The sequence below is a fragment of the Gasterosteus aculeatus genome, chromosome 17, assembly GCF_964276395.1.
Source record: "Gasterosteus aculeatus chromosome 17, fGasAcu3.hap1.1, whole genome shotgun sequence".
In the NCBI taxonomy this organism is placed as follows: domain Eukaryota; kingdom Metazoa; phylum Chordata; class Actinopteri; order Perciformes; family Gasterosteidae; genus Gasterosteus; species Gasterosteus aculeatus.
Genome location: NC_135705.1, coordinates 4,777,409 through 4,805,285, shown reverse-complemented (window position 1 = coordinate 4,805,285; position 27,877 = coordinate 4,777,409). Strand labels below are relative to the sequence as shown.

The 27,877-nt window shown below is 42.9% G+C and overlaps 3 protein-coding genes across 5 annotated transcripts; 2 read left to right on the top strand and 1 right to left on the bottom strand.

Moving 5' to 3' along the window:
- Positions 1–471: 471 nt before the first annotated feature.
- Positions 472–2,402, top strand: bcdin3d (BCDIN3 domain containing). Its single transcript, XM_040204356.2, has 2 exons — positions 472–714; positions 1,400–2,402. The coding sequence occupies exons 1-2, from the start codon at positions 505–507 to the stop codon at positions 2,003–2,005; spliced, it is 816 nt and encodes a 271-aa protein (XP_040060290.2). The 5' UTR covers positions 472–504; the 3' UTR covers positions 2,006–2,402.
- On the bottom strand, positions 2,375–16,390 carry ppp4r1l (protein phosphatase 4, regulatory subunit 1-like). Of its 3 annotated transcripts, XM_040204353.2 has the most exons (20): positions 16,120–16,390; positions 14,392–14,436; positions 13,757–13,886; positions 12,356–12,462; positions 12,019–12,161; positions 11,791–11,937; positions 11,236–11,343; positions 10,637–10,702; positions 10,336–10,494; positions 9,888–10,012; positions 8,901–9,406; positions 8,521–8,813; positions 8,245–8,358; positions 7,958–8,143; positions 6,484–6,645; positions 6,200–6,300; positions 5,984–6,104; positions 5,393–5,527; positions 4,747–4,888; positions 2,375–4,339 (listed from the first exon to the last, which is right to left on the bottom strand). In XM_040204353.2, exons 1-20 carry the CDS (start codon positions 16,124–16,126, stop codon positions 4,194–4,196), a joined length of 2,943 nt encoding a protein of 980 aa, XP_040060287.2. In that variant the 5' UTR covers positions 16,127–16,390; the 3' UTR covers positions 2,375–4,193. The 3 variants fall into 3 exon arrangements, with proteins under 3 accessions (XP_040060287.2, XP_077949068.1, XP_077949066.1); XM_078092942.1 differs by lacking the exon at positions 12,356–12,462 and having other exon boundaries at positions 16,120–16,216; XM_078092940.1 differs by lacking the exon at positions 16,120–16,390 and having other exon boundaries at positions 14,392–14,485.
- Positions 16,391–16,446: 56 nt separating this feature from the next.
- rab22a (RAB22A, member RAS oncogene family) lies at positions 16,447–26,420 on the top strand. The gene is made up of 7 exons (XM_040204357.2): positions 16,447–16,788; positions 18,011–18,090; positions 18,844–18,925; positions 21,815–21,886; positions 22,508–22,614; positions 22,996–23,105; positions 23,566–26,420. The coding sequence occupies exons 1-7, from the start codon at positions 16,753–16,755 to the stop codon at positions 23,661–23,663; spliced, it is 585 nt and encodes a 194-aa protein (XP_040060291.1). The 5' UTR covers positions 16,447–16,752; the 3' UTR covers positions 23,664–26,420.
- The last annotated feature ends 1,457 nt before the right edge of the window (positions 26,421–27,877 follow it).

Genomic DNA, 27,877 nt, shown 5'->3' with positions numbered 1-27,877 from the left:
GTCTCCTTTTCAAACCTGGTGGTGTTTGTTCTAATCTATCTATTCTATTTTTAATCAATTAACCGTATTTATAGAACGTATGATGGACCTTGACGTTTTTTTACTTGTCTTATTGACAAGTAATACAATTATAATATAAAAAGTCTGTAGTATAGTAAGTCATAAAAATGTCACAGTATATTTTGTTAAAAATATCTACGTTTTATATATCCTAAAATCCTAGTTTAGTAGCTACACATCATAGAAATTCAGTTTAGTATGATATATGTATACATGTAAAAATAATTGATGCCTTCAGTATTGTTACTCCGCTTATTAAATTCCCCAAAAAGTACAGTGGACACAATACGAACTACTATGTTTTTCTTACTTGGCAGTTGACTATACCTGTAAAAACAAAAATCAGTTAAATCCAACTTTAACTAACACGGAACAAAACTATCCCTCTCCGACTTTTAAGCACACGTTTCCACTCGAGTGTATTTTGGAGGCGCACACGCTACAATGGCAACATGCTCGATAAGTAGCGCAGCTGACGATGAAATAAACGACCCGGGAGCAGCTCCGTACGGCAACTTCATAAACTATTACACCTTCAATCCTCCGGAGAACCGCCTGAGCCTCATTCCCTCCACTTTACTGCGGGATTTAACGTCAGTTCACAGCGACGCACAGCAGAGCACTCTCATCCTGGACGTCGGCTGTAATTCAGGAGTAAGCGACTTTAAACAAGCAGTCACCGCTTTACATGCATCTGTAACTATTTGTTACTACAGTATATCGGTCTTTATTATTATTATTATTATTATTAATGACGATATTTCACACGCAGTGTTTAACGCTGAGATAACGCATATGCATTAAAGGTTTCTCAGGAATAGTAGTAGTGATATCTTTGATTTACATTATTTTTCATTTTATGGCAGTAATACTTTCCTTGTCCTCTCTAGTTGCACATTACAAAATAATCCATCAAATAACATGGACAAAAGATACATGACCGTGTATAAAGTAGGTGAAATCCATCCCAAATTTCTATTTACCTGCAGCATTAGTGAGCTGACTCAAATTTACACATCGCCAAACGCGAGGACGTATTGTTTTGAAATGGGGGCATTCTGCATAAGTTTAGCTTTGCAGTTTGTGTATATTAATGATAAAACTCATGTACTTTTACTTAACATTTCGAATGCAGGGCATTTACTCTATTGTTCACACTGTGCAATTGCTTTGGTAACATTTTCCATTGATAAATATGCTGGTAAAGCGTGACATATACAACATATTTAAGACCCATCTTACAAGTATGATCGGAGTTTAATTAAAGTTCCATCCATATAACGAATGGTTTGCAGTTGTTAAAGCTGTCCTCGTCTTCCTTCCTCCCTGCGAATGCCAGGAGCTGAGTGTGGCCTTCTACAACCACGTGGTTCAGGAGCCCGATGAGAGGAAAGTCCACCTGCTGGGCTTCGACCTGGATCCGGTGCTCATCCAGAGGGCTCAGCAGAACAACCCTCTGCCCGGCAACATCTCCTTCCTCCCCCTGGACGTCACCAAGGACACGCGCCAGCTACAGGACCACCTCGACCGGTACGGCTGCTCCCGCTTCCACCTCACCCTGTGCCTGGCTGTCACCATGTGGGTCCACCTGAACCACGGCGACGGCGGCCTGCTGCAGCTGCTCTCCCGCCTGGCCTCCATCAGCCAGCACCTCCTGCTGGAGGCGCAGCCCTGGAAGTGCTACCGCTCTGCGGCCCGGCGGCTGAGGAAGCTGGGCCGCTCTGACTTTGACCACTTTAAGAGCCTGAGGATCCGGGGGGACGTGGCGGAGCAGGTCAGGGAGCACCTGGAGGGACACTGCGGCATGGAGCTCGTCCAGAGCTTCGGCAGCACCACCTGGGACCGCAAGCTGCTGCTTTTCAAGAGGAGGCGAGACTGCGGGAGGAGGAACAAAAGACATCTGCGTGGGGAAGGGGAGAGAGGAGAAGTAGAGTGGTTTAGATGATTCACATTCATTTGCAGGGATTATGACAGCGTGTGTAAAAGGAACTTCTCCAGTTGAATGGCAAAAAGATGGTTCCAGTTTTACGAATGGATCTTCTTGGTTAAAATGAACAGATTGTTTTGCCTTTGTGAAGAATATGTATCAGTTTACAGAGCATTCAAATATCTTGTTTTATCCACCTAACAAAGTTTATAAATCATTTCTAAACATATCCTCAACACATTGACGTAAATAACTTGACTAGTTGTTGTAGAGGAAAGGACAAGTGAACATTAAACCCTACAAAAGTTTTTGTTCTTTTCTAAATCATCTTCAACGCCGATGCTTGTATTCAAATATCTGAATAGATGAAAGGCACAAACGTGCAGATTAAATTCAGTCATTTTCCTCATTTTAATTACAGAATACTAAAAATAACATTACATAAAATGTCTTTTTAAAAGAAACCATTGAATATTACAAAGGTTGTAAATTTTGTAAAGTTAGGATATAAAATCTTTGAACAGTGGTGCATAATTGAAAAGAAAAATAATTTCATAAAATGTATATATTAACTGTTCTACTACATAAAAAATGAGATGGACACAAATCGCAGACAGACGAGATGAGTAGACACCGGCATTACCGCGGTGAGCTCTCCTATCGAAGGAAGAAAGACTTGAGATGCACAGCACACACCACAATCGGCTTAAGTTCTCAAGTTATGTCTATGTTCCAAAAAAAAAAAATGAAAGGAAGAAAAAACAGAACAAAAAGTGTCTTGGTGACTGCTCCCAATATTCACACATACATCTCGATCGGTTAAAAACCCGACTAAAACTGGCCTCGGTTCTATAAACAACAAAACGCTTTCCACAGGTTTAAGCTGTACAAAAGACTTGAGACCTCACACTCGAATGGACTCCACCCACACAGGCGAGCAAGGATCAGTCGTTCCTATTCCTACTGTACATCTGGTCACATCCACTGAAAGCTACCATGGTCACATAATTCAATACCAGGAGGTCAACCGTGAGGACTTGGAACAGACTATACACAAGAGGGGGGGGGGCACAGATTCATCCACATGAATCCAACAAACTGTGTGCTTGCTTTCTTCCTCCTCTGACGGAGATTTGCGTCACTTGGCTGCGAGCCCCTTGTTCCAGATGTTTCAAGCCCCTCCGCCAGCGTCCAAACAAGAGGTATTTCATCCGTCTCCTGCCGTCTGGGAGACGCGTTGTGTCACATTTATTTTGGTAAACAAGACACAAGAGGAGAGGGAGGGGGAAACAGTTATTGTGTCCTTACAAAAACGAGATACGTTTTTTTTTGTTTTCTTTCTTTTTTACGCTGAGTGGCAGAATCACTCCTCCCTCTGTGCAGCAGTAGTGGTTTCAGAGGCCCGTGAAGACCAGGCAGAGAGAAGAAGATAGAAGGGAAACGGACGATAAACCCAGAGGACAAAAGGAGGAAAATGAGGCGAGAGACCCCAGCGGAGCTACTCGGTTCGGCTGGTTTTGTTGCTCAGACAGCTTTTTCTTATCATTTTCTCCACCCCCCCCCCAGCTGCTGCTTATTGTGTACAGTAATAATGCTGTTTAGGTTCAGACGAGTCCCCCTGAGTTAGTGCACACGTCAGAGTTGGGCAGGCCTCGCCCGCTTGTTCGTTAAGAAATCCACAACAGAAAAAAAAAAGCATTAAGAAAAAAACAAATCATTTCAGCAATTTTATAAATCAAGCTTACAATTAGCTTTGGAGAAAAAGAGCCCGTTAAGTTTAAAAAGTCTGGTCGGGGAATGGCCGAGTCAACGTTAGTGTGGAAGAGGCCGGGGACAAGTTCGGGCATAAAGATGGCGGCTCCCGCCGAGTGAAGCAGCAAAACCTCTTGAGTCCTGCTCATTTTTTCGGGAGAGAAACCTCTTGAGAAGTATGCGAACCTCGTGTCGTGAACGCGCTGTGCGCTGTGCGGTGCCCAAACCGCAGCCCGGCTGCTGTTGTCTGAACATGCTGATACTTTGAGATGGTGGTCTGGTCATCTGACACGACTCCCAAGTGGTCGGTGGTGCAGGTCTGCCCAGCAGGTGTGTGGTCGGGGATCCGGTCAGGTGCTGGTGTTGCCGGGTTACGCTGACTGTGCGTCAGTCAGACGGGTGGGGGAGGAAAGGGGGAAGGAGGGGGCTGCAACGGGCCTCAGAGGAGCTGAGGCTAAATCAAGGGAGCCGTGTCCATCAGGCCTTTGCTGGGGTCCAGGCTGGCGAAGAAGCGGACGTCCCGGTCCTTGTCGGACTGCAGGGCCATCACCGTCTCCTCCAGCTCGTCAGAGTAGGCACAGCCCGGCTCCTTGAAGTACGCTGAGCACAACAACAACAACAACACACCAGGCTCGGTTAGCTCAAGGAAAAGACCCCCCTCACCCCCCAGCAACAAGAGGGCCGATGTGCGTAACAGAGCAGGCACAGCGTGCGTTGGCGGAAATGTTCTATATCTTTAAAATCACAAGAAAGTACTAAATAACAAAGAACGGACAGAGTAAGTCGCCCTGATATTTAAAGAGCGACATAACGTCGTCCTCCGGGCTTCAACCCCCAAAAACACACCGGCTGACGTTCCCCTGCCTTTTGAGATGATCACAGGCACTTTACTGCAGTTTTATAGTGTTTAAGTAATATTTGCACAAAAGGGGAATATTCAAACTATATATATGTGTGACCAGTTCAAAATAAAAAAAATCGATTATGAATGACTTTGTTCACTTTACCTTTCTCCATGACACTCTGTCTGAGAGCCTTGGCCACCAGGACGCGCACATTCGCCACCGGGTCTGAGGAGAGGCTGAGCAGGCTGGGCAAGAGGTGCTGGCCAAACTGCTCCATGGGCATGCAGTCCTCCTCCACGATTGCCTGCAGATGGTACCAGGTGGGGAGGGAGGAGAAACACACACACACACACACACACACAAAAAGTCACTCCGACGCTTAAGACAGCAGGTGCTAAAGTCAGCAGGGGAAACAGACAGACGGGAGTGGAGAGGCCTTCTGTGAGGAGGAACCTGTCACAACAGCTGACGGATGAAAGAATCTAACCAGACAGTGAGGCTGACGGAAAGGCTCATGATCACAATGTTTTGCGTTGTAGTGGTGTGATGCATAGCTAGAGTGCTGACGACCTGCTGACGGCTAAGAATGTGACCATTACACCAATAATGGTGAATGCAGTTTTTGTTTCTATTTGACAGGGCTCCTTGAACTTTGACACGGATGGATTTAAAATATTAAGAGGAATCGCTTTTAAAATGTTCCACGAAAAATAATTATAATGGAAATAATTAATTTGCACATCTGTTCAGAGTACGAACAGACATTGATCAGTCGTCTGAGCTATGAAATGTGACCAGAGACACGGACCTGGCAGATGAAGGCGAAGGCCTGCCGCCCCACCCACTTGGGACAGTGGCAGAAGCGGACGGTGAGCTCGTTGATGAAGTTCAGGCCCAGTTCGTCGGCTCCACACGCATACAGCTTCTGGAGGATCTCCACCACCTGAGAACAAGAGACGCCAGGACACGCTTACAAATCTGCAACAAAATGCTAGTTTGTTAAGAATTAAGCGAATTAAAAAAAAAAAAAAAAAAAGGGAATATGAACAAGAATGCAAGACCCAAACAGTGATGCCGTCTCCAGTAGCCATGATGATTCTTCCATTTGCATTTTAATGTTATAGTTTAACATTCACGAAACGATACTACTCCGTCCAATATGAAGCCAGGAAGCTTTGCAAATTCCTAGAAACAGCTAACGCGACTCTCCCTCCAAAAAGGTCACAAATTCAAACTCCTCTAGGGGCGCAGCAGCTTTTCATCATTACATCCTCCATCAGTGGGACTCGTTTCCCTTTGCCTGACCCAACCACGCTTCCCTCTAACAGCTCCAAATAAAATTAAATAAAATACATATTTAAATAAATAAATATCTAAAATATCAATATCTTCCACTCACCAGTTTGTACGAGATCCACCTGACCTCTGAGACTTTGTCGGAGCAAAGTGTGAGTGCTATCTGTCTGAGGTAGTCATACACATCGAAGTGGCTGTACAACTCGATGATCAAGATCAACTGCCTGTAAGAGGGGGGGGAAGAGACATGCACATCAGTTAAACATGGAAATGAAAGTGTAATAAAAAAAAATAATAGAGTTATCTGGTAAGGCCGTACTCTGCCAACTCGTATCTGAATCTCCAGTTGCGACTGTTGTCCGTCACCATGAACTCCTGCAGCTGGTACAGATATTCTCTCCTCTTGTCCGCATGCAGCAGCTGCAACAAGAACCACATGAACCTGCTTAGTTATCTAGTGCGAAACATGAAGCCAACTGGGGTTTACTTCTCTAACTGTAAACCCAAAAAGAGAAAACCACGTAAGAAACCCGTTACTTCTGTCACCTCTCTCATGAATACTGTATGGCTGAAATGTAATGTATAAATCTACATCCATCGGACCTTGAGGAAGTCGTAGAGGTGCTTGAGCACGCCGATGCGGACCTCATCCAGGTCTTTGAGGAAGCCGTTGAAGATGGGCACCAGGTCGGCGGCGGTCAGCTGGTCTCCCAGGATGACCGCCAGCTCGTGGATGGAGAAAGCCAGCGTGCGCCGCACCTTCCACTGAGGGAAAAGATCATAGCACGAGCCATCAACGAGAGAGGAACATGAAAAACTGAACGGCTTCTACATCTGAACTCCTCGTGTGATTGGTCCGTAGTGCAGTGCCACGCCAACGGCGACATTCGGATGATGAGCAGCAGCGCGACTAAGTGGTCGTCACGCCGTCGCTGCTGCCGTGAAGTGAGCAGACGGCTGCCTTTCTTTCGTGCGTCACCAAGCGGAGCGTTTCGCACAACGAGTGCTTTGTTTTCTCGAGTCAGGCGAAGGCCGGCGCGGTTTGAGGAATATCTTGGATTCGCTACAAGTTTGAACAACATCGCAATGACGTTGTATTTTTACATTTACGATGTCAGCCTGTTTACCTTTTTAAAATTCAGAACTGGATGAGACTTGTTTTAAAAATGGACCAAATTCCTTTAGAGCAGCAGCAGTGTTTACACTTAACATGCATATTGAAAAAGCTCATTGTTCTCACTGGAAACAAGTCTTAAATAAATTCATTTTCCTGAATGAAGTTTAGGGTCAGGATCAGTCATTCATCCTCAGGGAAGATATGCTGCTTTGTTACGGCGGGCAAATGCGAAAAAAAATTAAAAGAATTTAAAGCTGTAGGGTATTCATCAATATGGCTGATATAATAATAATAATAATAATAATAATAATAATAATAATAAAGCTGGAAAAAAGATTATCTCAGTGACTGGCTGAAGAAACAGAATAAACCTCGCTGTTCTCACTGTGAGCGACAAGCTTCACTTCCTCACTGAACGCAAAACTCTACCCAACAGCAGACTTATCCACCATGTAATTTAATCTACTTTGTCCAATCACTGGTTTAAAACAGTGCAACCCTACTGTTTAGAAATTGAGTTGGTTATCTTGTGATTATCCATTTTATTAATAAAATGTAATTATTGAACACTATTTAATTTAGCTTTGGTTACTTTGGTTTGGTTAAGAGATCTGGATTTTCCCACAAAAAGCTTGGAATATTTGTAACTAAGACAGTACACCATAATAATAATAATAACAACAACAATATTCAAATGAGATGTCTCAGGACAAAATTTCTCCAAAATCCAATAAATCCAGGTATTTGAAATTGAGCCTTACATTGAAAAGGTGTATTCAATGTACACGTCTACATCATTATAACGGTTTTCCAGATTTAATCAGAGTAGTTGTTATTCCCTACTGACCACTACAAAATACAGACTATGCATACCTGCCACCTACGTCCCCGCCCCCATTTAAAAAAAAAAATCAGACCGCAAGTTGAAGCCCACATCACGTCCCCCACGTCTTCGCCTACCTGCACATCGGTAGCGAGGGTTTCATACGTCTCCTTGAGGCAGTGCCAGTTCTGCCGCCCCAGAGTGAGCGCTACCCCCGGCAGGCTGAAGGCACAATGTTTGGCAATTTCCGTATCCACCGTCTGAGCCCGGGCCGGGTCCGTCATGGAGAGGTACTGGTCCAACAGCTGCTGGGGGATGACATTCTGAAGAGGACGTGGGAGGCACAGGTAGAAGTTATTCAATGAAGCAGGTCTTGAGGTTGAGATTCATATTTACGGGATGAGTGACAGAGGCGCCGACTGACCTGGATCTTGGGCTTATCCTCAAACCCTGGGCTGTGAGCAGAGTCGTCCCTTCCCCCCTCCTCGTCCTCCTCCTCTTCGTCCTCCTCCTCGTCCTCCTCAATCATTTCAGACTCCTGAGGTAAATACATAAAAATGGCACACGTCTCATAAAGAGAATACATACAATACACTATGCAAAAAGCTCCCTTTGCATCAAGAACAACGTTGTGCTGTACAACTAAGTCCAGCACATCGTGTCAGCTGCACAACGGCACACATCAAGCGCTGTCCCGTACTTGAATCGGCGAGTCGGGAGGAGACTCTTCCTGGTCGTCCAGGGGCTCCGTCTGCGTCTCCTCGTCCCCTTGCTCCTGGACGGGGCTGGACTCTGAGGCCGGAGGCGGCTCCGCTGCTTGCTCCTCTTCTGTGGGACTCTCTTTGCTCCCGGCCTGAACCTCCGCGGACTTGCTCTCCACAGACGGGCTCTCGGCGTCGTCCTCGGGCTGCTCCTCCGGCTCAGTCAGGCCGTCGTCGTCCGGGCCGTCGAGCTGCGCCGCCTTCAGAGCCGCCGACAACACCTGTACTTGAGCTGGAGGATTTAAACACGCACAACTCAGTCTACGCGCCGACTCATTGACAAAAAGGTTCACAGCGAATGAAGCGTCTCTGCACCCACCTTGTACATCGGGGTCATCCATGTGCGGTTGCAAACAGTCCAAGACCTTCTGGATCTGGTCACTCGTAGCTTTGCCGGGGCTCAACTTGGCATCGGGATAATCAGGTTTCTCCTCCTCCGCTTTCTTCTCCATTCCCGCCTCGGATGTTTCACTATTTAGCATCTCCAGTTCGCCGCTTATGTCTGGTAAAGGAGATCTCCAATAGTTGAAGGAGTTAAAGTTCTGGTCCGTCTGCTCCGTGTCTCTCGAGTTCCTAGCATTGTTTGTGGTCGTGGGGCCGGCGTTGCTGTTGGAGACGGTGCGGGTGAAGCCGCCGCGCGTCTCTCTGGAGACTGAAGTGTAGTTGTTGTCGTCGAAGCTGTGCATTTCCTCGCCGTCGGCTGTGGGGACGTGCTCGGGGGATGGCGTGGCGCGGCCATCCTGGTTGGCAGGCGTGTGAGCGATGGTCCTCGCAGTGTGGCAGACGCTGATCCCGGAGCAGTTCAGAGAGTTTAGGGAGCACTCGCTGAAAGTCAAACATACTTAAAGTGTAAAGAGGATACGGAATCTCCATAAAAGAAGTGTTGGCGTTAAACTTCAAAAATGATTTCATTCCCGTTTCTGATCACAGCCAGTAAACAATGACGCAACACGTTAAAGGGCAAAAACGCTGATTCATGAAACCGACTAAAGACTAACAAATTGTAGCACTTAAATTGTACTTGTAACGTCACTCATCTATAGCAAATTGTAAATTGGCTTATTTGAGGAAATTGCACTTTCTTGTTTCTTGTTCTCCTGAGTTTGTCCCTATGGTTGAATGCACTTATTGTACGTCGCTTTGGATAAAAGCGTCAGCTAAATGACATGTAATGTAATGTCAGCTTTATGGTTTCAGTACTGAGCATAAACGATAGAGTTCACTAAATAAAATAATACCATTTCTGACCGAGTTTGAGAAACAAGACCACTCATTCAGGGGAGATAAAAGGTCGGGTGGTTTTTACCTGTCCAATGTACACCTGGGGATGTCTAGTAGGGTTCCATCTTCTCTGAAGCGAAGGCCTGTGCTGGAGGGATTGGCGAAGGTGGAGATGAAGCGGCCCAGAGACTGAAAGGCAGCCTGTCGCACCTGAAAGGGGAATCAGTCACTCAAAAAAGCCCATCAGGTATCGTCTACTCATGAACAGCAGTGTTTGCATGGGCCCCTGTTTTAGACAGGGACAGCGTGCAGTTCTGTCCAAAAGGGGCTCCACGGGGACCCTCATTAACACGCGGAGATTAAAGTGATGTCATCGGGACACGCCGATGTATTAGTACAAATTGCGCTCAAAGTGTCAACTATTGGAGTGGACTATTACAAAAGATACAGTGGTGAGGAAAACGGCCCTTTCATCATTTAACAGAGGAAGTTACACATAAATGTGCATGTCATTTTATACGCGTGTGTCTTACCCAGCGAGACTGGTCACTGATGAGGCTGATAAACAGGGGGGACAATTTTGCACGTCGCACTTCTGGAGAGGTAGAATTGGAGACCATCATGAAGCACTCGGCACAGGCTTTCCTGATGCCCCACAGACTGTCTGAGCAAAGGTCGAAGAACTTGGGCATCTAAAAAAAAACCACACACACACACACACACACAAAAAAACAGGCCGTCACAGTGAGGGACGGAAATGTGACGGGAAAATATTTACATGAGAGTTGTGGTTTCAGAGTTTCCTGTCAAATTAAAATAAAAAGGTCTTCTTACCAGTAGTTTTTCTGTGGCCTCCTGACCAACAATAGAACAAAACTCTCCGAAATTTGCAGCACAGACCTGTAAAATACAACAAAAACATTCACATTACAGTAAAAGAAAGGCAATTTCAAAAACACTAATGAATATTTAGTATCGTAATAACGTTCATCATGACATAAGCCACTCAGGTTAGCGTGTTTACATTGGCACACGCATCCCATTTACCGTCGTGTCATGTTAAAATGTTTTCGTTAAAAGATTTCACAATAACAGGTCACTCCAGGTCACATTTTCTGTAGTTTATATAATATATTAGTGCTATAACATGCTAATTCTAACATTAAATAGAAGCATTCAACTGGCACCAGTTATGCTAGGAAACATTCCTCACAGAAAACAAGGTGGTGGTGTTGATGCACAAAATGAATTAAGGCTTACTCACAGCATTATTGAATTTATTCTGACACAATTACACCCAATAAAAAAAAAAAAAAAATAGAAAAGTGCTCAGCTGTAGCTAATTGAGTCAAACAATTTCAGCAATTTGTGACTGGTAAAAAAAGTCTCTTGACCTATGAGGAGGTGATGAAAATGGTTTTGGGGGTTGTTACCTTGCGGACTTGAAACAGTCGGGCGTCACTGCACAGGTCACAGAAGCGTGGCAGCAGGAGATGCTCCACTGTGTCTTTGCTCAGCATGGTGACCACTTTACACATCATCTGTAAGAGGAGACGTACGAAGAGCAATTAGTGCCATCAGACTTTTGACTGTGCTAAAATAAACATAAAAACTATTTTGCGCCGATGAATGAAAACAAGCTGCAGATTTAAACTGATCGCTCTACAGAAAGCGAAGATACGGTCCAATGAGGGACAAAAACCGGGTGTTAAGAGTAGAAGGGAGAGTAGAAGACTCGGGTGTGTTTGCGTGCAGGAGTTTGAGGAGCAGGTTATACGAGTTTCAGGAGGCTGAACTTGATTTGAGATAACATCTCTCTGCACTGGTGACCAGATAAAGGCATTGACTGATCACAGTGTGGCATTCAAAAGGAATCCGCATTGCCTCTCTAGAGTTGGTCTTGTGCCTTACAGTTTTAAAGCTCACTCAAGTCCATTTCCCCTCATGATAATCCCAAACTTTGGTTTGTTAAATGTTGGGTTTCTTACAGAGACTGCTTCGATTTTGTAGTCATCATCACTGCTGGGTTCTGTGAGGTCGAGTAGAACCGGACAAACTTTGGTCTCCATATCGGCTTTAGAGATGAGGCCCTGCTCCAACAGAACGAGCAGTGCTGCCTGGCTGGTCTTCCGCACCTGGGAAAGACGGGAGGAAGTTGAGAATCTACAAAACTTTTTATGCGATTGGATCTCAAAGACAAAGGATATGAAACCCACCTGGTTATTTGGATCTGTGAGATATCGGACTACAATGGGGACCAAGTATCTTGAGAAAGCTGCTGGGAAGTTGGGCCGACTCTCGTGCAAGAACATGGCAATGTTGGGGACCTGCTCCATCAGTTCGGCCCGCACTGTGGGCTCTGAAAACACGCATTCCATTAGAACACTTATAACATGCATCACATTAAGTAACAAGCGTGAAAGCATGTCAAGAACGAAACCTGGAAGACTTGCATTTAATAAAAACAGGAAAAAAGGACGCCACCACGGTCATAAAGCGTGCACTCATACAGAGACGTGACAACTCAATTTATGAGAAGGAAAATTCATCTACCTCCATCTTCTGACATTCTGGCAACTGTCTCCATGACACTGATAAAGTCATTTTCATTGTCACTGAACTCTCGAAGCACATCAAGCAGGCCGCGCGCCACGATCTGCCTAGAAAGCAACGGGAGCGTCAAGTTAGTAGAGTGGCTGCCAATACCTACGAGCGCTGAGTGCACGCAGCGTGACACACCGCTCCGACGGAGCCGTCGAGTGCATTACACACAAACATATACTTGGAATTGACAGGAGGGCTTGAAGCCCGGAAAGCAGAGCATCAAAAGCATGAAGTTGGGTGACCGTGTGTGTGTGTGTGTGGGGGGGGGTTAGGAGCATGGTTAAATGTTTGCAGAGGATGTTGAATACACGGGCCAGCTGGCAGGCTGATGCCACCACGTTGAAATAATAATTCAAAACATATATATGCTAATATAAATAAAAACTACATTTATCATCATAATGACCGGCAGGACACTGTTGGCATATTTCAGACTGACACCATCCAACCATAAACCACATTCCTGCATTACTGAGTTCAAGCAGGTACGTGATAAACGCACACAGTCATTCGATGAGTAGGAAAAAACTCTTCTAGAGATCGCTTGAGATAGGCTGAGGAGTTGATTTGACATCACAGTGAAGTTTATGATTTACCCACTGTACAATTTATAAAACAGATTACATGTGCAACTTTATCACTACTTATTTTAGCCATGAAAACCTTTCAGTAATGATAATAATATTTCGTGTTAAGCAAAGCATAACAAATATGGAGAGACCCCAAAATGTTGTGCAAAAGTTCTTGCTAAACGCTTCCCAGTCATAAAAAGCCATTTTCAATAACTGGCCACAACCGCTCATCCTTTTTCTACAAGAAATGACACAGTCCAGATGTTTCCTTGATAACAAGTCCCACTTGGTTGCAGATGTTTCCCTGTTGCTATGACTGAATAGAATATTGCTCCAAAGAAATCCTAAACATTAGAATGTGTCTACGAAACTGCAGATACGTGAAAACCCACATGACCAAAACAGCTCTTTGGTTAAAGAAAAATAAACAGAAGTAGTGAAAAACAAAGCGATCTCAGTGTAGAAAAAGAAGGATGTTATCAATACATTTGAAATGCAGTGTGGACATGAACACCAGGAGGAAGGAAATTGGCTGGATGAAAACATAATTCCAGCTAAATGTTTTAGTTTTTTGTCATGCGACAATCAAAGCTTTACTTTTAACCTCAAACAATACATTTTTCTTTCTTTCCTTTTCCTAAACTTTACCCGCCAAAATGTTTTCTTCCAGAATATGCATATCCCGGAGAGTTCATGTCGTACAATATACTTTAACAATGAATTCCCACTCAGCACCATTTGTGTCGCGTTAACAGCCGGTCGGCGGGGTTTCGCTTACCTGTTGAAGACATTCTCGCTGAAGGCATACTTTTCTAGCCTCCCAAGAGGAGTTAGGTTGTCTTGTCCTGCATCGAGGAAGGCTGTGATGCGGATACCGTCGCACTCTGAACCGTAGTCATCAAATCCAACTGTGATATAGGAAGAAGTATTATTATTTTTTATAGTCACACAAAGTGGAGCCGAGCACAGAGGCAGACATTTCAATAAGGGCGGACAGATGCACCACAGTAATCACAGGGCCGTGTTGAACAAAATCAGTCGGACTAAATGCCGGGAATGAAGCGCCTTCATTTTCTGAATAAAGTGGAAAGCCTGAGGTCTTAATAATTACTCCATGCAGGTACGTGACTCCATCTAAACATAAATACACACTGGCTTTGACGATGTTCTATTACTCTCGCTGATGCAGACGACAGACAGCCTGTATGACAGCTAATAATAGCAAGGCGTAAAACCCTGGAATACTGTTGACAGCTTTATATTCCACATGGGTCAATGAGGTTTCCCAGGAAGATGACACGGATACTCCCTGCTGAAGGGGGGGGGGGGGGAGACAAAGTTCCACACATATAAAATAAATGAGGTAGTGTTGCATGTAGTTGGTCAACAAATTCAAATAAGCACAGTACTCACAATCATCGAGATCATCATGGCCATCTTCAAAGTATAAAGATAGACCTGCAGAGATAAGGCGAGAAGAGGGAAAGTCCATGGTGGCAAGTGTGTCATCAACATATCATCACTTTAAACACCCCCCCCCTCCTACAAAAAGGGACACAGTAAACTGAAGCGGTCTCGCTGACGAATCACTTTGTAAAACTGAAACTATGCTGAATTGGCTGTAGTTAAGTGGAAGAGAGAAAATGGTCAATATAATATTATTATATATATATATATATATATATATATATATATATATATATATATATATATAAAATATAAATCTTGTCGTCTTTTACTGATTTTCTTTCAAACACATACGCTTCAAACCAGAAATGACCAAAAAATTGTGATTGTGCAAAAAATAAATGTTATTCCCCGCAGATACACCTTCCTTGCCCTTGTGTGGATATTTGTCTGACAAACCCATGTTGGGTCAAAACCCCATAAAATCAAGGGTTTAAAGAACCTCTAATATCAGAGGAACTTTTCTATCATATATTTAAGTACCGTCTCTGTTCTTTCTACAAACATGACACTCAACCTACAGAAATACATTCCCTCAGACATATATAGTATCATGTATCTTTATCTTTTACTAGACTTCAGTCTGAGAAAAACAGTTCTCGTGATTTGCATGGTTGTTTTTTTATTCGCTTATCCCTACTTTGCATCGGCCCTTGTATTTCTGCCGCTGTGACAATTCAATTTTCCCGCATAAGATTAATTAAGTTGGTCCACTACAAACATCTTTTGAGATAAAACAACAAACAATTGTTGGATCATTTGAAGGTTGATTTCCCAAATCAGTGTCAACATACATGTATCCTGTGGTATGACGTACAACCACAAAGCATGTACTTCCCATTAACATTACCACACATAGTTCCTTTACACATGGTTGCGCTATAACGGGCCGATACCAGACTAAGTCTCTTGCCCGATCTCTTACCAGCCATTCACAGATAAAGGAAACAATAACTAGCAGCAGCGCAGTCAACAGAGGAGCTCAGAGTAAAGTCCCAGAAGTAGAAGCATGTGCTGGGACGGCTAATGCCAGTGTTTACTGCTGGGCATGCAGAGGAATGTGCTCCAAATACAAAAACAAATCCCAGCTCGAAAAGAGACATTAAACGAGGTGTGCTGCGTGTGGAGTGAATAACGTGACGACTAACGGCACCCCGCAAAACACGTTGGCAGAGAGCGGCATTTCTCCTTTGTTATTGCATAAAGGAGGACTTGATCAGCTTATGGCTGAAAATGACTTTAGCAACTCGGCTAACGTAAGCTAGGTCAACTCGCTAGCCTTTGCTATGTCAACAGTTCGATAATAAACACGTCTTTAAGCACGCCGTGCTGTGCAGTTACGCGGGAGAGAGGTGCCTACAAAACACCCTCCTCATACGAAGTAACTATACATTTAAGTGTAGCCTCAAAGTCACACATTTGGATAACGTTACCCATGAATAGCTTTCGTTAGCTGGCTGGCTAGCAGTGCTAAGTTTGCTAACAAGGCTCGTCCAGCGCTTTCGCTTGACTTGGCTCGCCTTTGCTAGCACTTTGCCTGGGAATACCGCGAAATCAGCGAAAAGGGGAGCCGCTGAATCAAAATATATACACCCAAGGACCACGACGCGGCTTCACAAGTTCAAACAAAGCGTCAAAGTATTACAGACAACACTATTAGAAAAGTGCCATTACCTGCCATCTTGAGTATCGGCTCGGCTCTGCGGGCTGCCGTCCCGTGTGGGCTGTCACCGCCGCACAGCTGTCACTCAAACACGGTAGCAAACTACTTCCTGAAGGCACTTCCTGATGCTGGGTATCACCGGTTAGATAATATATATATATACATATGTGTGTATATATATTTTTTTAAAAACCTCGGCCGATAACTGCTTCTCCGCTCCGGCACAAACTCGACATAACTGAGCGGAAATAACAAGCCGGTGGGGCTTTGTGTGTTTTTTTTTCTTTTTTTTTTCTTTCTTCCTCCGAGCAGAAAAGAGCCGACGCGGTCACGTGACCGCAGTCCGCGGTTCAAGATGGAGACGGCGATCCGGTGGCTTCGCTGTTAGCTCGTCGACAGCAATCGCGATGTGGCTGATCCGACGTCTTTAGCGCCGATAGCGAGGAGTGCAGCCTGGCCCGAGATCCGCGTTTCGAGGTGATGGAGTGACGTCGTTTGGAAAACACGCAGCACTTTGAGGGATATTGAGGATTGTAACCGGTAAACCAGAGGAGGAGGAGGAGGAGGAGGAGGAGAAGAAGAAGAAAAACAACCGCCAATGTTCATCATCACAAACTCATTTTGAGTGAGAGGGGCAGATCGATATGGCGCTGAGAGAGTTAAAAGTTTGCCTCCTGGGGGTAAGTCGGTGTCGATGTGTATCCGAAACGCGTAACCCGTTGTAACTGTTCAAATACTGATGGACAGGTGTGTTCACACCAGGTAAATGTGGTGAATCTCACCTGAGTTACAACGTTTGTACGTGCCTAAACTGCTGAACAGCATCAGCCCATGTTTCATGCTCCCAGCGTCCCATTTGACCATCCCTGAAATAACATGACATTTCCTCCTCGTTATATAGTAATAACCCTAAAATGGAGTTGGACCATGAGAACATTAATCCGCAACAACGGTCTGATCATTCACTGATATGACTTAAATCATGGGTGTTGTTTCTTAGTTAAAATAAGGCATTTGAAGGTGTCACCTTAGGCTACCTATGGGGACAAATGAAAGAAACCTGAACTGGGCATTTTACATAGTGATGAACATTTTACAACGTTTAGCTTTCTGAAAAATCATCACTGATCTCTTCTATTTCAAAATATTCACATGAGCAATATTTATTTATTGTTACAGACAGCAGCTGGCTTGGTTTACTTTAACAGCATCCCATTGATACCGAAGTAACATCACCGGCTTATTAGATAAAAATAGAACTGAAGCAGTTAGTCCACTTATTGTTTAGCCTGTTGCAAGAAAATCTATCAGTGGCAGTATTGATAATTGATACATTTTTTTTCAAGTAAAACATTAAAAAGCATCTCTGTTTCCACCCACTTATGTGACGATTTGATATGCTGCTTTCCTGTGTTTTTGCATCCCTGTAAATTAAGTTAATTTGCACTTTTTGACACTTAGATAGAAACATTTAGTTCGAGGCTCTAGAAAACGTTCCCCCCCCCCAAAGAATAACTATTGGATTAATGGTTGATGGAAATAGTCACAATTTACAACCTTTACAAACCAGTAATGTTAATTATGAAATTGTATTTAAGATTTTCCCCTGCATACGATAATTATAAATCATTAACATGGAACATTCATCAATTATTATACTCCAACATAACAACAGTACGACATTTTCACATCTCTTCCTCCTGAACGATCGAGCTAAAAGGAAAGTCTTCCTGCTTTACTTTTATCACAAAGTAAGGAAGGAAGGAGGACGATTCCATGAAGAAGCGATCGTGTTTGGGCATATTGCCAGAGAATGGTTTTTTTTATGTAGTTGTGATTATACAACTAGTAATGGTTTCCTATCCTGTTTAGTAAACACAGTCTTTATTTTGGTCTCTGCAGGACACCGGCGTTGGAAAGTCGAGTATTGTTTGGAGATTTGTGGAGGACAGCTTTGACCCGAACATCAACCCTACAATTGGGTAAGTTCCTGCTGTCTCCCACGGAACAACTCATTCTGTGTTTCACTGGTTGCTGTGGTGCGATGTTGCAGGAGACAATCAGCTTTTTGCATTCCAACGCATTTTCAGCAGGAAATGCCTTTTCTAGTTTTTTTAAAAGTCTTATTTATGGATTTATCAAATCCAATTAGAGCTTAACGGGATGGAGAACTAATCGGCAGCAACTCTGATAGTTTAATGTTTGTGTAAAGGATTTCACACGTGTGGGGCCTTTTGACAACAAGCTATTTAAAGGTATTCATTAATTGGCAGATTATTCATAAATAAAACCAGAGATTGTTGCAGCCTTTTTAAAAATTGATTGCTTTTCTCTATAAGTGACATGCATTGTTTGTTTGTTTTCCTGTGGTTCAAATCAAGTGAGCAATTTTAGAGCGTTCAGAGGTGCCAGATAAGTTAAGACAAACATCACAGACAATCAATACTAAAAAGCTGATATTGTTATCAGCCTCAAGAGTACCTTATCGGTGGGACTTATTGATGTCATGTAAGTAAGTCCTCACAGCTGGGGTTATAATTTAAGATATCTGATTTTATATAACGAGCTGATCATTTAAAGAAAAGAGGGATTCTATCACTGTTTAACACTCTTAAAATAGCTTGATTTGCAGTTCTGCCCTTCGTCTACAATTTGTAATATTGTGTAATCTGAGGTAGTGTTTCGGTATTGTCAGATAATCCGTCAATCACAAAGTCATTTCTTTCCCCCATCAGGGCGTCCTTCATGACCAAGACAGTGCAATACCAAAACGAACTGCACAAGTTCCTCATCTGGGACACGGCCGGACAGGAGCGGGTCAGTAATGTCCTCTGAGGTTTCGGCCTCGACATCTAGTAATCGCTCGGTTTGACTTGGCGTATTCACAGGTCATCTCAGTCCACCCCCGTTGTTTTTAAGGAAGCGAGAAAGCGGCATGTCTGAGTTTGCCACTCCCACTTTTGTGGGGGAAAGTGCAGTTCTTCGTCACATCAGAGAGGGGGCAACATCCACCTTCCTATAGGAAGAGTCCTGCTCGCTGACCGCTAACCGACTTCTCCCAGTTCACTTGTTTGGATTATTAGAAACATCAGTGAGTCTGTAACGATCCGCGTTCCTGTCACGTTTTAATCTCAGTCCTGCTTCTTATTCATGCCCCCTCACTGCATCCAGACATTCAGAGACACAAATGAAGGAGAGCCATTGGTTTTCTTTTGTTCCGTTTTTAAATTTTTTAGAGACGTCTGAAACCGATCCGTCAGCAGGTGCCACTTCTTATGTAATCTACACTCCTGCGTCTGCACGGCAGCACCAAGGCAGCGTGTGTGACATCACCCACACCAAGTGCTGAAACCACACACATAGGAAATGGGATGTAGAGAACGGTGTATATCCTGGTTTTGGAGCACAATCTTTAGCATTCGAGCCCGTTTTAACATCGACAAACCCCAGACAGTTATATCGTGTGCAACTACTTTCCCTCGTGACTCACACATTGCATCCGACATCTCGCTGCTCGCCTCATCACTTCCCCTTTTGTTTGTTCCTTTTCTTGACAACAATCGATTTTTTTCCTGTGATTTTTTTTTTGTGTCCTCTTCCATTTTTTCCACTTTCTTTCATTCCCTCAAATCCACTTTTTTCACTGTGGCCTCTCAGCTTTCCAACTGGTTCACATCCGTGTGTGAAATAGTGGCGACATTCCTTTGGTAGGTTTTGCTGCGGTATTTCAAAGCCCTACGAGTCGAGCACCAATGCACTTGGAAGCAGCGAAGAAAGCTCTGTGATTTCCAATCCATCCAACAATACATATCTCAAGACCAGATGATCCCGGCTGTCAACAGCTTGTCAAGTCCCCCCGCGCCTTGATGAAAATATTGTGCACGCTAATAGTATAGGACGGTTTCTTTCATTGTGTATCAAACGCGTGGTTTCATAAATTAATCGAGGCGTGACTGGGTCTGTTTTTTCGGGGCTGCTTTGCGGCCTCGCTGTGATCGTTCATTTGGTTTAGGCAGAAAAAGACCACACAGGACTGGTGGCGGTGGCGGTGAAGCCCGACACCAGCCGGCTAAACAGGCAGCGCTCTCCTCAGTGGCGCTGCCAAATAACTCGAGTTAGATTCCAGTTGGTGGACTTTGGGCCAGTAACAACTATAATTATGTGGAATGTGTGCTTTCCTGAGGTAACTGTGTCCCGCTTAAGATGGATAGTTTGTTCCATCGTATCGTAAGGGAAGATGGAGTCGGCGTGGAAAGCAGGGTGAGTCCTGGTGGCGGTGGTTATCAGACGATGGATAGTCTTTTCATACAAATCGCCTGGGTCAATACATGACACATGGCTTTATTAGTCTGTTGAAAGGCCCAATCCAGAAGAGCATTTTGCCAGAAGACATAAAAAAAGTAAAGTCTGTATGGGGAAAAAAAGCTTTTTTCAATATTCATATTTTTAAATGTTGTGTTGGTCTATTTCCACTACTGTATATTTTATTTGAGCTGAGATCAAGAGTTAATGGTTCATATTTGTTTGACCAGAAAAATAATTTAAACAGTGTATTTATGGACTCCACTTTTCTGTTCAAATGCCTTCGACACCAGCAGTTTTCTACTTGCTTCTGTTATCTTCATGAATTTGATGGTCATCTAATTATTGATGGGTTTTTTGGGACAGATGGAAAACAAACGCTGCCTGAACTGAGAAATGGACACATTATAACTGTGGCAAATCAGCACGGAGCAGAAAGAACACCTGAAGCTGATCCTTTGCAGATATTTGCAGGGATCAAACATGCACTTGTGGAGGGAACATGAAAAAACGATTCATGAAAATCCATCCAACATTTTCTTTCGAAACTTCACAAAAAGCAAATCTCTTTACTTCATAGTGAAGATTGAGCGAAGTCGGAGAGGAAGGGCCGTCCTTTGGGCACAATGAATATTTCTACCATGTTTCTGAGGCGTCCGTCCAGTAGTTTTTGAGATATTTCAGTCAGGACCTCGGTGGGGGGGGGGCGAGCGACACACTGACGTGCTGCCAACACGAATATGAAGAACGAGTTTTATGACAACGGGCTAATTGTTCCATCCAGGTTTCGATGGCCATTGGAAAGTATTTTACCTCAGAAACACCCCCCATCAGCCATCACTGCTAGGGATTAAAAAAGTGCACACGCTGCTTTGGTTATGCCCGGCTTTGTGATTTATTAGGATCAATTATATAGTTCTCCATAAATATCAAGCAGCTAACAGCTTTTGACACATTCTGCCCATCTCTCTCGATGGCTACCACATGTGTGAGGTCTCTTGGAAAGACTTGCCGTACTTCCATTTTAAGTAAAGCCACTTGGCTTAAAGGCTCAGAACACTTGGCCTCTGGTTCAGTAAAACGGTACTCTGAGCCTTTTTTTTTTTTTTGGGTGCATTTGGTTGGTGCTGTTCTGAGTTTGTCACAGTTGGTGTTATGGAGTGTTATGAAAAGCGCAGTGATGTAATCATCAGGGCCGATGTTACGGATTATCCGTTGGTCTATGAAAAGCCAAGGCACTGTTTTTCACCCTATGTGGGGGTCGAAATATATAATTCAGTTATGCTGAATGGTATTTGTGGTGCACTTTTCATATTTGACCAGTTCTTGGTGTGCACTCTGATCACCGTGTTCGGCCTCCTTCCTGTCCCCTCATTATCGCTTCCCTCCTCTGTCTTCTCATAGTTTCGGGCTCTTGCGCCGATGTACTACAGAGGGTCGGCGGCAGCCATCATCGTTTATGACATCACGAAAGAGGTATTATCTTCGTTTTCCTGTCAGTATGCACTGTCAATTTTTATTGTTTTGTTCCATGTCTTTCCTTCAGTTGTAATTCATATGTGTGCTAAAGGAATAGCTTGACCATTTTGGATATGTACTTATTTACGAGACGGATACCACTCATCTTCGCACAGTTCATACGAAGCCGCAGCCTTTAGCTTAGCTTAGCATTAGGAGCTGAAACCGAGGTAAACAGCCAGCCTGGCTCTGTCTAAAGGTAACACAATCTGCCTTCCTGCAACTCTAATGCTTGGTTATTAACACCATATATATTTTTTTTATTTCATCCGTATAAAAAGCCTTGTGTGAAATTCCCAATTCCCCGTTTTAAGACTGTTATGTTGGGTTATTTCGAGCAGCTGGCAGGTAGTCCCTGTGAAAAGAAAAAAGACGACACACAATGTATTCATGTTTCTGCTTTAGACGTTTAAAGGATTGTGTCAGCTTAGATCAGAGCTTCTTGATGCTAAATAAAGCTAACCAGCCCGAAAAAAAAGCAAATAATCATGTTTCCCAAAATGCCGTACCAATCCTTTCCACCTTCCTTGGAGGCACGATGTGCTTGTCTTGATCTGTTCAGATGTTCTCTATCGTCAGGATTCCTTCCAAACACTAAAGAACTGGGTGAAGGAGCTGCGCCAGCACGGCCCCCCGAATATAGTGGTCGCCATCGCTGGCAACAAATGTGACCTGTCGGACGCCAGGTGAATCTCGACTACAGATAATATGTGTCATGAACCGTTCATGCTGATGCCTCCTCACTTACAGCAGTGATGATGGGATTAAAGGAAGAAAGAGGAGCTGTTTTAGTGTCTGGAGCTGAAGTGGATGCTGCTCTGCAAACGGGGAGAATACGGCCTCTCACACTGAATTATTCGAAGATATTTTAGTGTTTCTGTATCTTCCACAAAATCTCGCTGACTCGTACACATGTGCTTTTGATAATTCCGTCCGTGAAAATGGGAAAATCTCCCACATAATAGCTGTGGACTAACGTTTCGATGGATATCAAGTAATGCATGAAATCTGAGAATCTGTTCACATATTGCAACATAATCATTTTGAAATGGCTCTTGTATTTACAGGGAAGTGCCAGAGAAGGATGCCAAGGACTACGCCGACTCCATCCATGCCATCTTTGTAGAAACCAGTGCCAAGAACGCCATTAACATCAACGAGGTGTTTATAGAGATAAGTGAGTGTGTTTACGCCTAGTGCCATTGCACATCTCCGCATTCAGATAATTATCTGTCTCCATTTGGGCAGTGGATTTGATTCTGGAAGAAGTAACTAATAATTACACACTAGTTGCGCTCCAATTGCTTACAACATATTACCTCCAGGTTGATTTTTGAGAAGCTAGTATGTCCAGATAGAATAGAGATATTGAGGATATAAATGTCCTATTGCATACAAAAAACGGAACCAATTCCACACGTATTGTATCGTTTCCGGCCATTATGTTCAGTTGTCACAGCTGTGTAGTTTGGATCAAATCAGGCTGAAAACTTTGCATTGGAATCAGGGAATTGAAGCACAGGCCCGTTGCGTTTCTCGTCATTCGCATTTAATCATACTATGAAAACAGTTCTGTAAAAATATATACAAAAAAATCATTTTTACACACGTTTTTGTGTGTGTCTGTCTCCTCAAAGGTAAGCGCATCCCTGTGGTCGACGCAGCAGGAGGACCTCCAGGAAAAGCTTTCAAACTGGGACGTCAGGCCTCGGAGTCTCGCAGAACGTGCTGCTGATGATGATCCCAGCAACTTTCCCCCCTCGTGACCTGTGACCTGACCTCTGCTTACCCTCTGTGTCCTGCTTCAGCTTCCAGCCACCACGCGCCTGCAACAACCCTGCCGACGCGAGTCCTGGGACGCGCAAGTGTCACACTGATGACAGTAGCAAATGCATTTTTTGGTGGAACTCCAACAAAACAACACAAATCTTCCTGTGTCGTGCGAAGTTGCTGGCTTCAGAAAAAACACGTTTTCTGGGCATTGCCTGCATTAAAACATCAATGATGTGTAAGTAAAAAAAAAAAAAAAAAAGACAGACCCTTCTATCATGGACATCAAAATGAGATGAAACTTTACAGATTAATGAAATCAATTGTACATGTACATTTGTAAAAATCTACCTTTTATACCAAAATATGGAGTAAAAAACAGCCAAAGTCCACCAAATGATTTTGATAGCACTGAAGTTGTTGTCTTTTGCATAATAATAATGTTTTGTGGAGGGTCTATCATTACGGTTAACACCTATAATCCCTAATTTCTATTTAATGAAGACGATCATGGTATTCATCGTTGTTTGTAAGCGATCGTGCAGGCTACATATCAGTTTTACCGTGTGATTGATGTTTTCATCAAGATGCATTTTTAAGGCAAAATGCCAAATGGGTGTTTTGAAGTAAACCGCAATCCCACTGTAAAAAATGTGAAAGTGAAAGGTGTGTGGGATTTGACTTCTTTTACATTAAAGGAATAGTTTGCATGGGTATAGATGAGAATAGCACGTGTTTGTAGGCTCAATATGAAGCTGCAGCTAGCGGTCAGTTATCTTTGCTCAAAGACTAAAAATACAGGAACGTGGCAACAAAGAACGCCTGACGCTCACAAACTAAAATGTTATATCTGAAAAGAGCAGCTGTCTTATGCTAAGCTAACCAGCTGCTAGCTAATACGTTTAATAGACAATTATGAGAACGGTATCTTTTAACCATTATAGCAAATCGCTGTATTCCATGAAACAAACTATTACTTAATTGTGATCCAAGCCTCTGTACATTTTCATAAGTCGTTGTAAAATCTCAATTTTGAGTCCAAAACTCCCAACACGTATTATTATATATGATAACAGCTCTGGCTTCCCACCTGTGCTGAACACCTTCTCTTGTAATTACTGAAATAGAATCAACTGAACCCAGACGTCTACACACAGTATAGTTCCTTACCAATATCCCTTTGGCTCCCTTTTGCTCTAATCTTATTTTTTTTGTTTTTGTTTTGTGTGGTCTTGCCAAATGAAATGTTGTTTTAGTACCTGGCCTGAGATGAAAACATTGAAATCTGGTAACTAGGCCTCTCTGAGGTTATAGGTGCCGGATCAGACGTGGCGCTGTGTCGACATGATGACCCCTTAATGAACCCTGGTCCACTTTCTCCTCTGAATTACTGTATGGGCTTTTTTTTTCCCGAGGTCTTTTCCTGTGGATCCGGCTTTTATTTTGTTTCAAACATGTGGGTCTTTCTTACGTTCATTACTACTCTATGATCCGTGCTATTTAACAGTAGTTTAATTCGCCTCATATATTGTCCTAATTGAGCTCCAGTTGACTCGGGCCACAGACTTATTAATTTTGTGTAATTCCATACTGGTCTCTGGAGCCGTTTTAGCCCCTAAAGCTCTTTGCAGTTGCCAAAAAATAGAGATTTGAATTTAATCAGCCTTTCCAGGTTAATACATTTGGATTGTGTGCTCCCGTGTCAGTGAAAGCCACTTAATTTGTCTTTAAGCATCCTAAACGCAGCTGTTATTGATGATTTGTGTGCGAAGCAGTGCTGCCTATATCTTTTGTGCAATAGTGGGAGGTAGAAATGTGACATAAACCAAAAAGAAAAAACTATTACAAAGGGATAATGTTCCCACAGGGAAGCAGTGTGCAAAGATCTCATTCCAGTAGTCTCAAACAGATAATAATGTATATTTACCTCATTTTCAGCTGATTTGATGACCGTTTTGCTCGTGAGCAGTGTTATGTGGTGACGAAATCCTTTGGAAAGCAGAGTGACATGTTAGGTCAAAACCTAAACTGAAAATCCCTCTGGTACTTCGACTGACTGCTGCACTTTGATGGACTGTTTGTAATTGGTCTTAATTACCAGGTATCGCTCCGTGTCCTGCTATTATCCACGAGAAATAACTTGATGAAAGATTCTTGTAATGGTGTTAGACTCCTTCATGCTACTTGGAGGTTATCTTTGTTTTGACTGTTTGCTCAGTTCTTATTGCTATAAAGAAATGGTGCCAAATAATGCCAACGCCATTTTACCACACGCAAGATAATTAGCCTTTTTTTTTATTGTCAATGTAACACAATGATTTAACAGTTCAAGCTTGGTCATAACTAATGTTTTCCCCTTATTTTAAAACAAAGCATGGATAGAAATTGTGGGCCAGTTTGGCATTGAAAAATATCAATAGTCCCGGGCTGGACCTGGGAAAGTGATTAATCAATATTATGTTTATTTTTCAGTGTAAATATATACCATCACATTGCACAAAAATCAATGGCTGAATTCTTAGCCAGTTCTATGACCACAATAGACTCGTAAACGGTTTGAAGTAACTCCGTCTGCATTGTAGTTACCATATATAGCTTTTTACTATACATTTCGTATTGATTGTAACAAAATGCCAGAAAAAAAAACGTGCCTGCAGTGTATTCACAAATGTGTTAAAAGGGAATTGTCAATTTGTTTGCTAATAAAAGATTGATAAAGATATGTTTTGCTTCTCCTGTAATGTGTGAGAAAGTAGGTCCTTCAGTGTTGGGGCGCAAGAGAGACGTCGGCGATGAACTGGTTTCCTGGGGATACAGTGACAATGTTGTTAGTGATCGGTCGTGTTCCTCAGTTAGCAGACAGCCACCTGGCTATATATATAAATATGACACTTGAGATGCGTCTTTGACTGGCAGTGGGCTTTTCACTGCACTTTGAAAAGTGCTGAGAGGGCAGAACGCTCCTTTGACAACCTCCTAATCCCCAGCTAAACCCAACTTTAAAAAGTTTGCTTAAAAGAAAATGGAAAATGTGAAAGCAATATTGCTGCAAGCTCTTAAAGTTGTAATAATGAAGGCATAAACATTGCAATTATGGCATGGTAGTGTGAGAATAACATGAGAGCTAGAAAAAAAGTTAACGTAGCTTGACAGGTGAAAAAAAAACATTGATTTATGAAATTAAAGGTTCACTGACAGACACTCGGGCATTATTTTGCCTTAAAGCAGCTTTCCACCCAGAAAAACAAAAGTGTTTCACAAGGTCTACCTTTATGCTGCTTTAATTTATAAGCATTTAGATCAATCCTGCCAAGGCCCTTGCATTGTGCATTACTGGTTCACTGATCCGTTTAATTGGAATGGATTGATTGGAATTTTCTATGTTAGTTCAGCTCCCAAGATCTTGAGAAATCTTCATAGATAATTTACAAACCACGTAAGTAATACTTTTGACTGTAAATGTTAATTTAAATGTAATAACATTTAAATGTATATGCTTCGCTGCTTCTGCTTTTTTCAACATTAATTCAAACTGGATACTACTTTTTTTAAATATTTCAAGCTGGTTGAATGTAATAACTTCGAAAGACATGATCAAACTTAACTGTTATTAAATGATATGTATCTGTGTTACGTTGATGTACTCCGCATGTACAGTGTCAATTTTGGAGTGTAACTAATAACATTTACTCTAGTACTGTATGTAATTACAATTACTTGTCTTCTTCTCCTTGTAAAATGTAAACCTTCTTAAAGAAGTGATCCACCAAAAATATATTACTTAAGAGTCAAGAGTGTCCCAATTTAAACCCAGCGTGATTATTTTCCAATAATGCAGAGGGGAGAAGTTAGTTAAGTTTAGTTTGAGTAAGAGACAACAGAAAATGACGAAAATGACACAAATAAGCTATTTTTTGTTATCCATTGTGTGTTCTCTGCAGTTTAAGAGATTGGAAAAGGACACAGTTAGCAGTTGTGACTTACTATATACTACATATATATGTATGATGTGTGGATGGAATGTGTGATATGAATGTGCTAAAAATATGTGTGTGTATATATATGTACACACACGCACACACACACACACACATATATTAAATTAATTTAGACGCCAGGCTCAAATTTATTAATGTGTCATCAATGTGTTTTCTTGGACACCGGTTCAGGCGGTGGCCC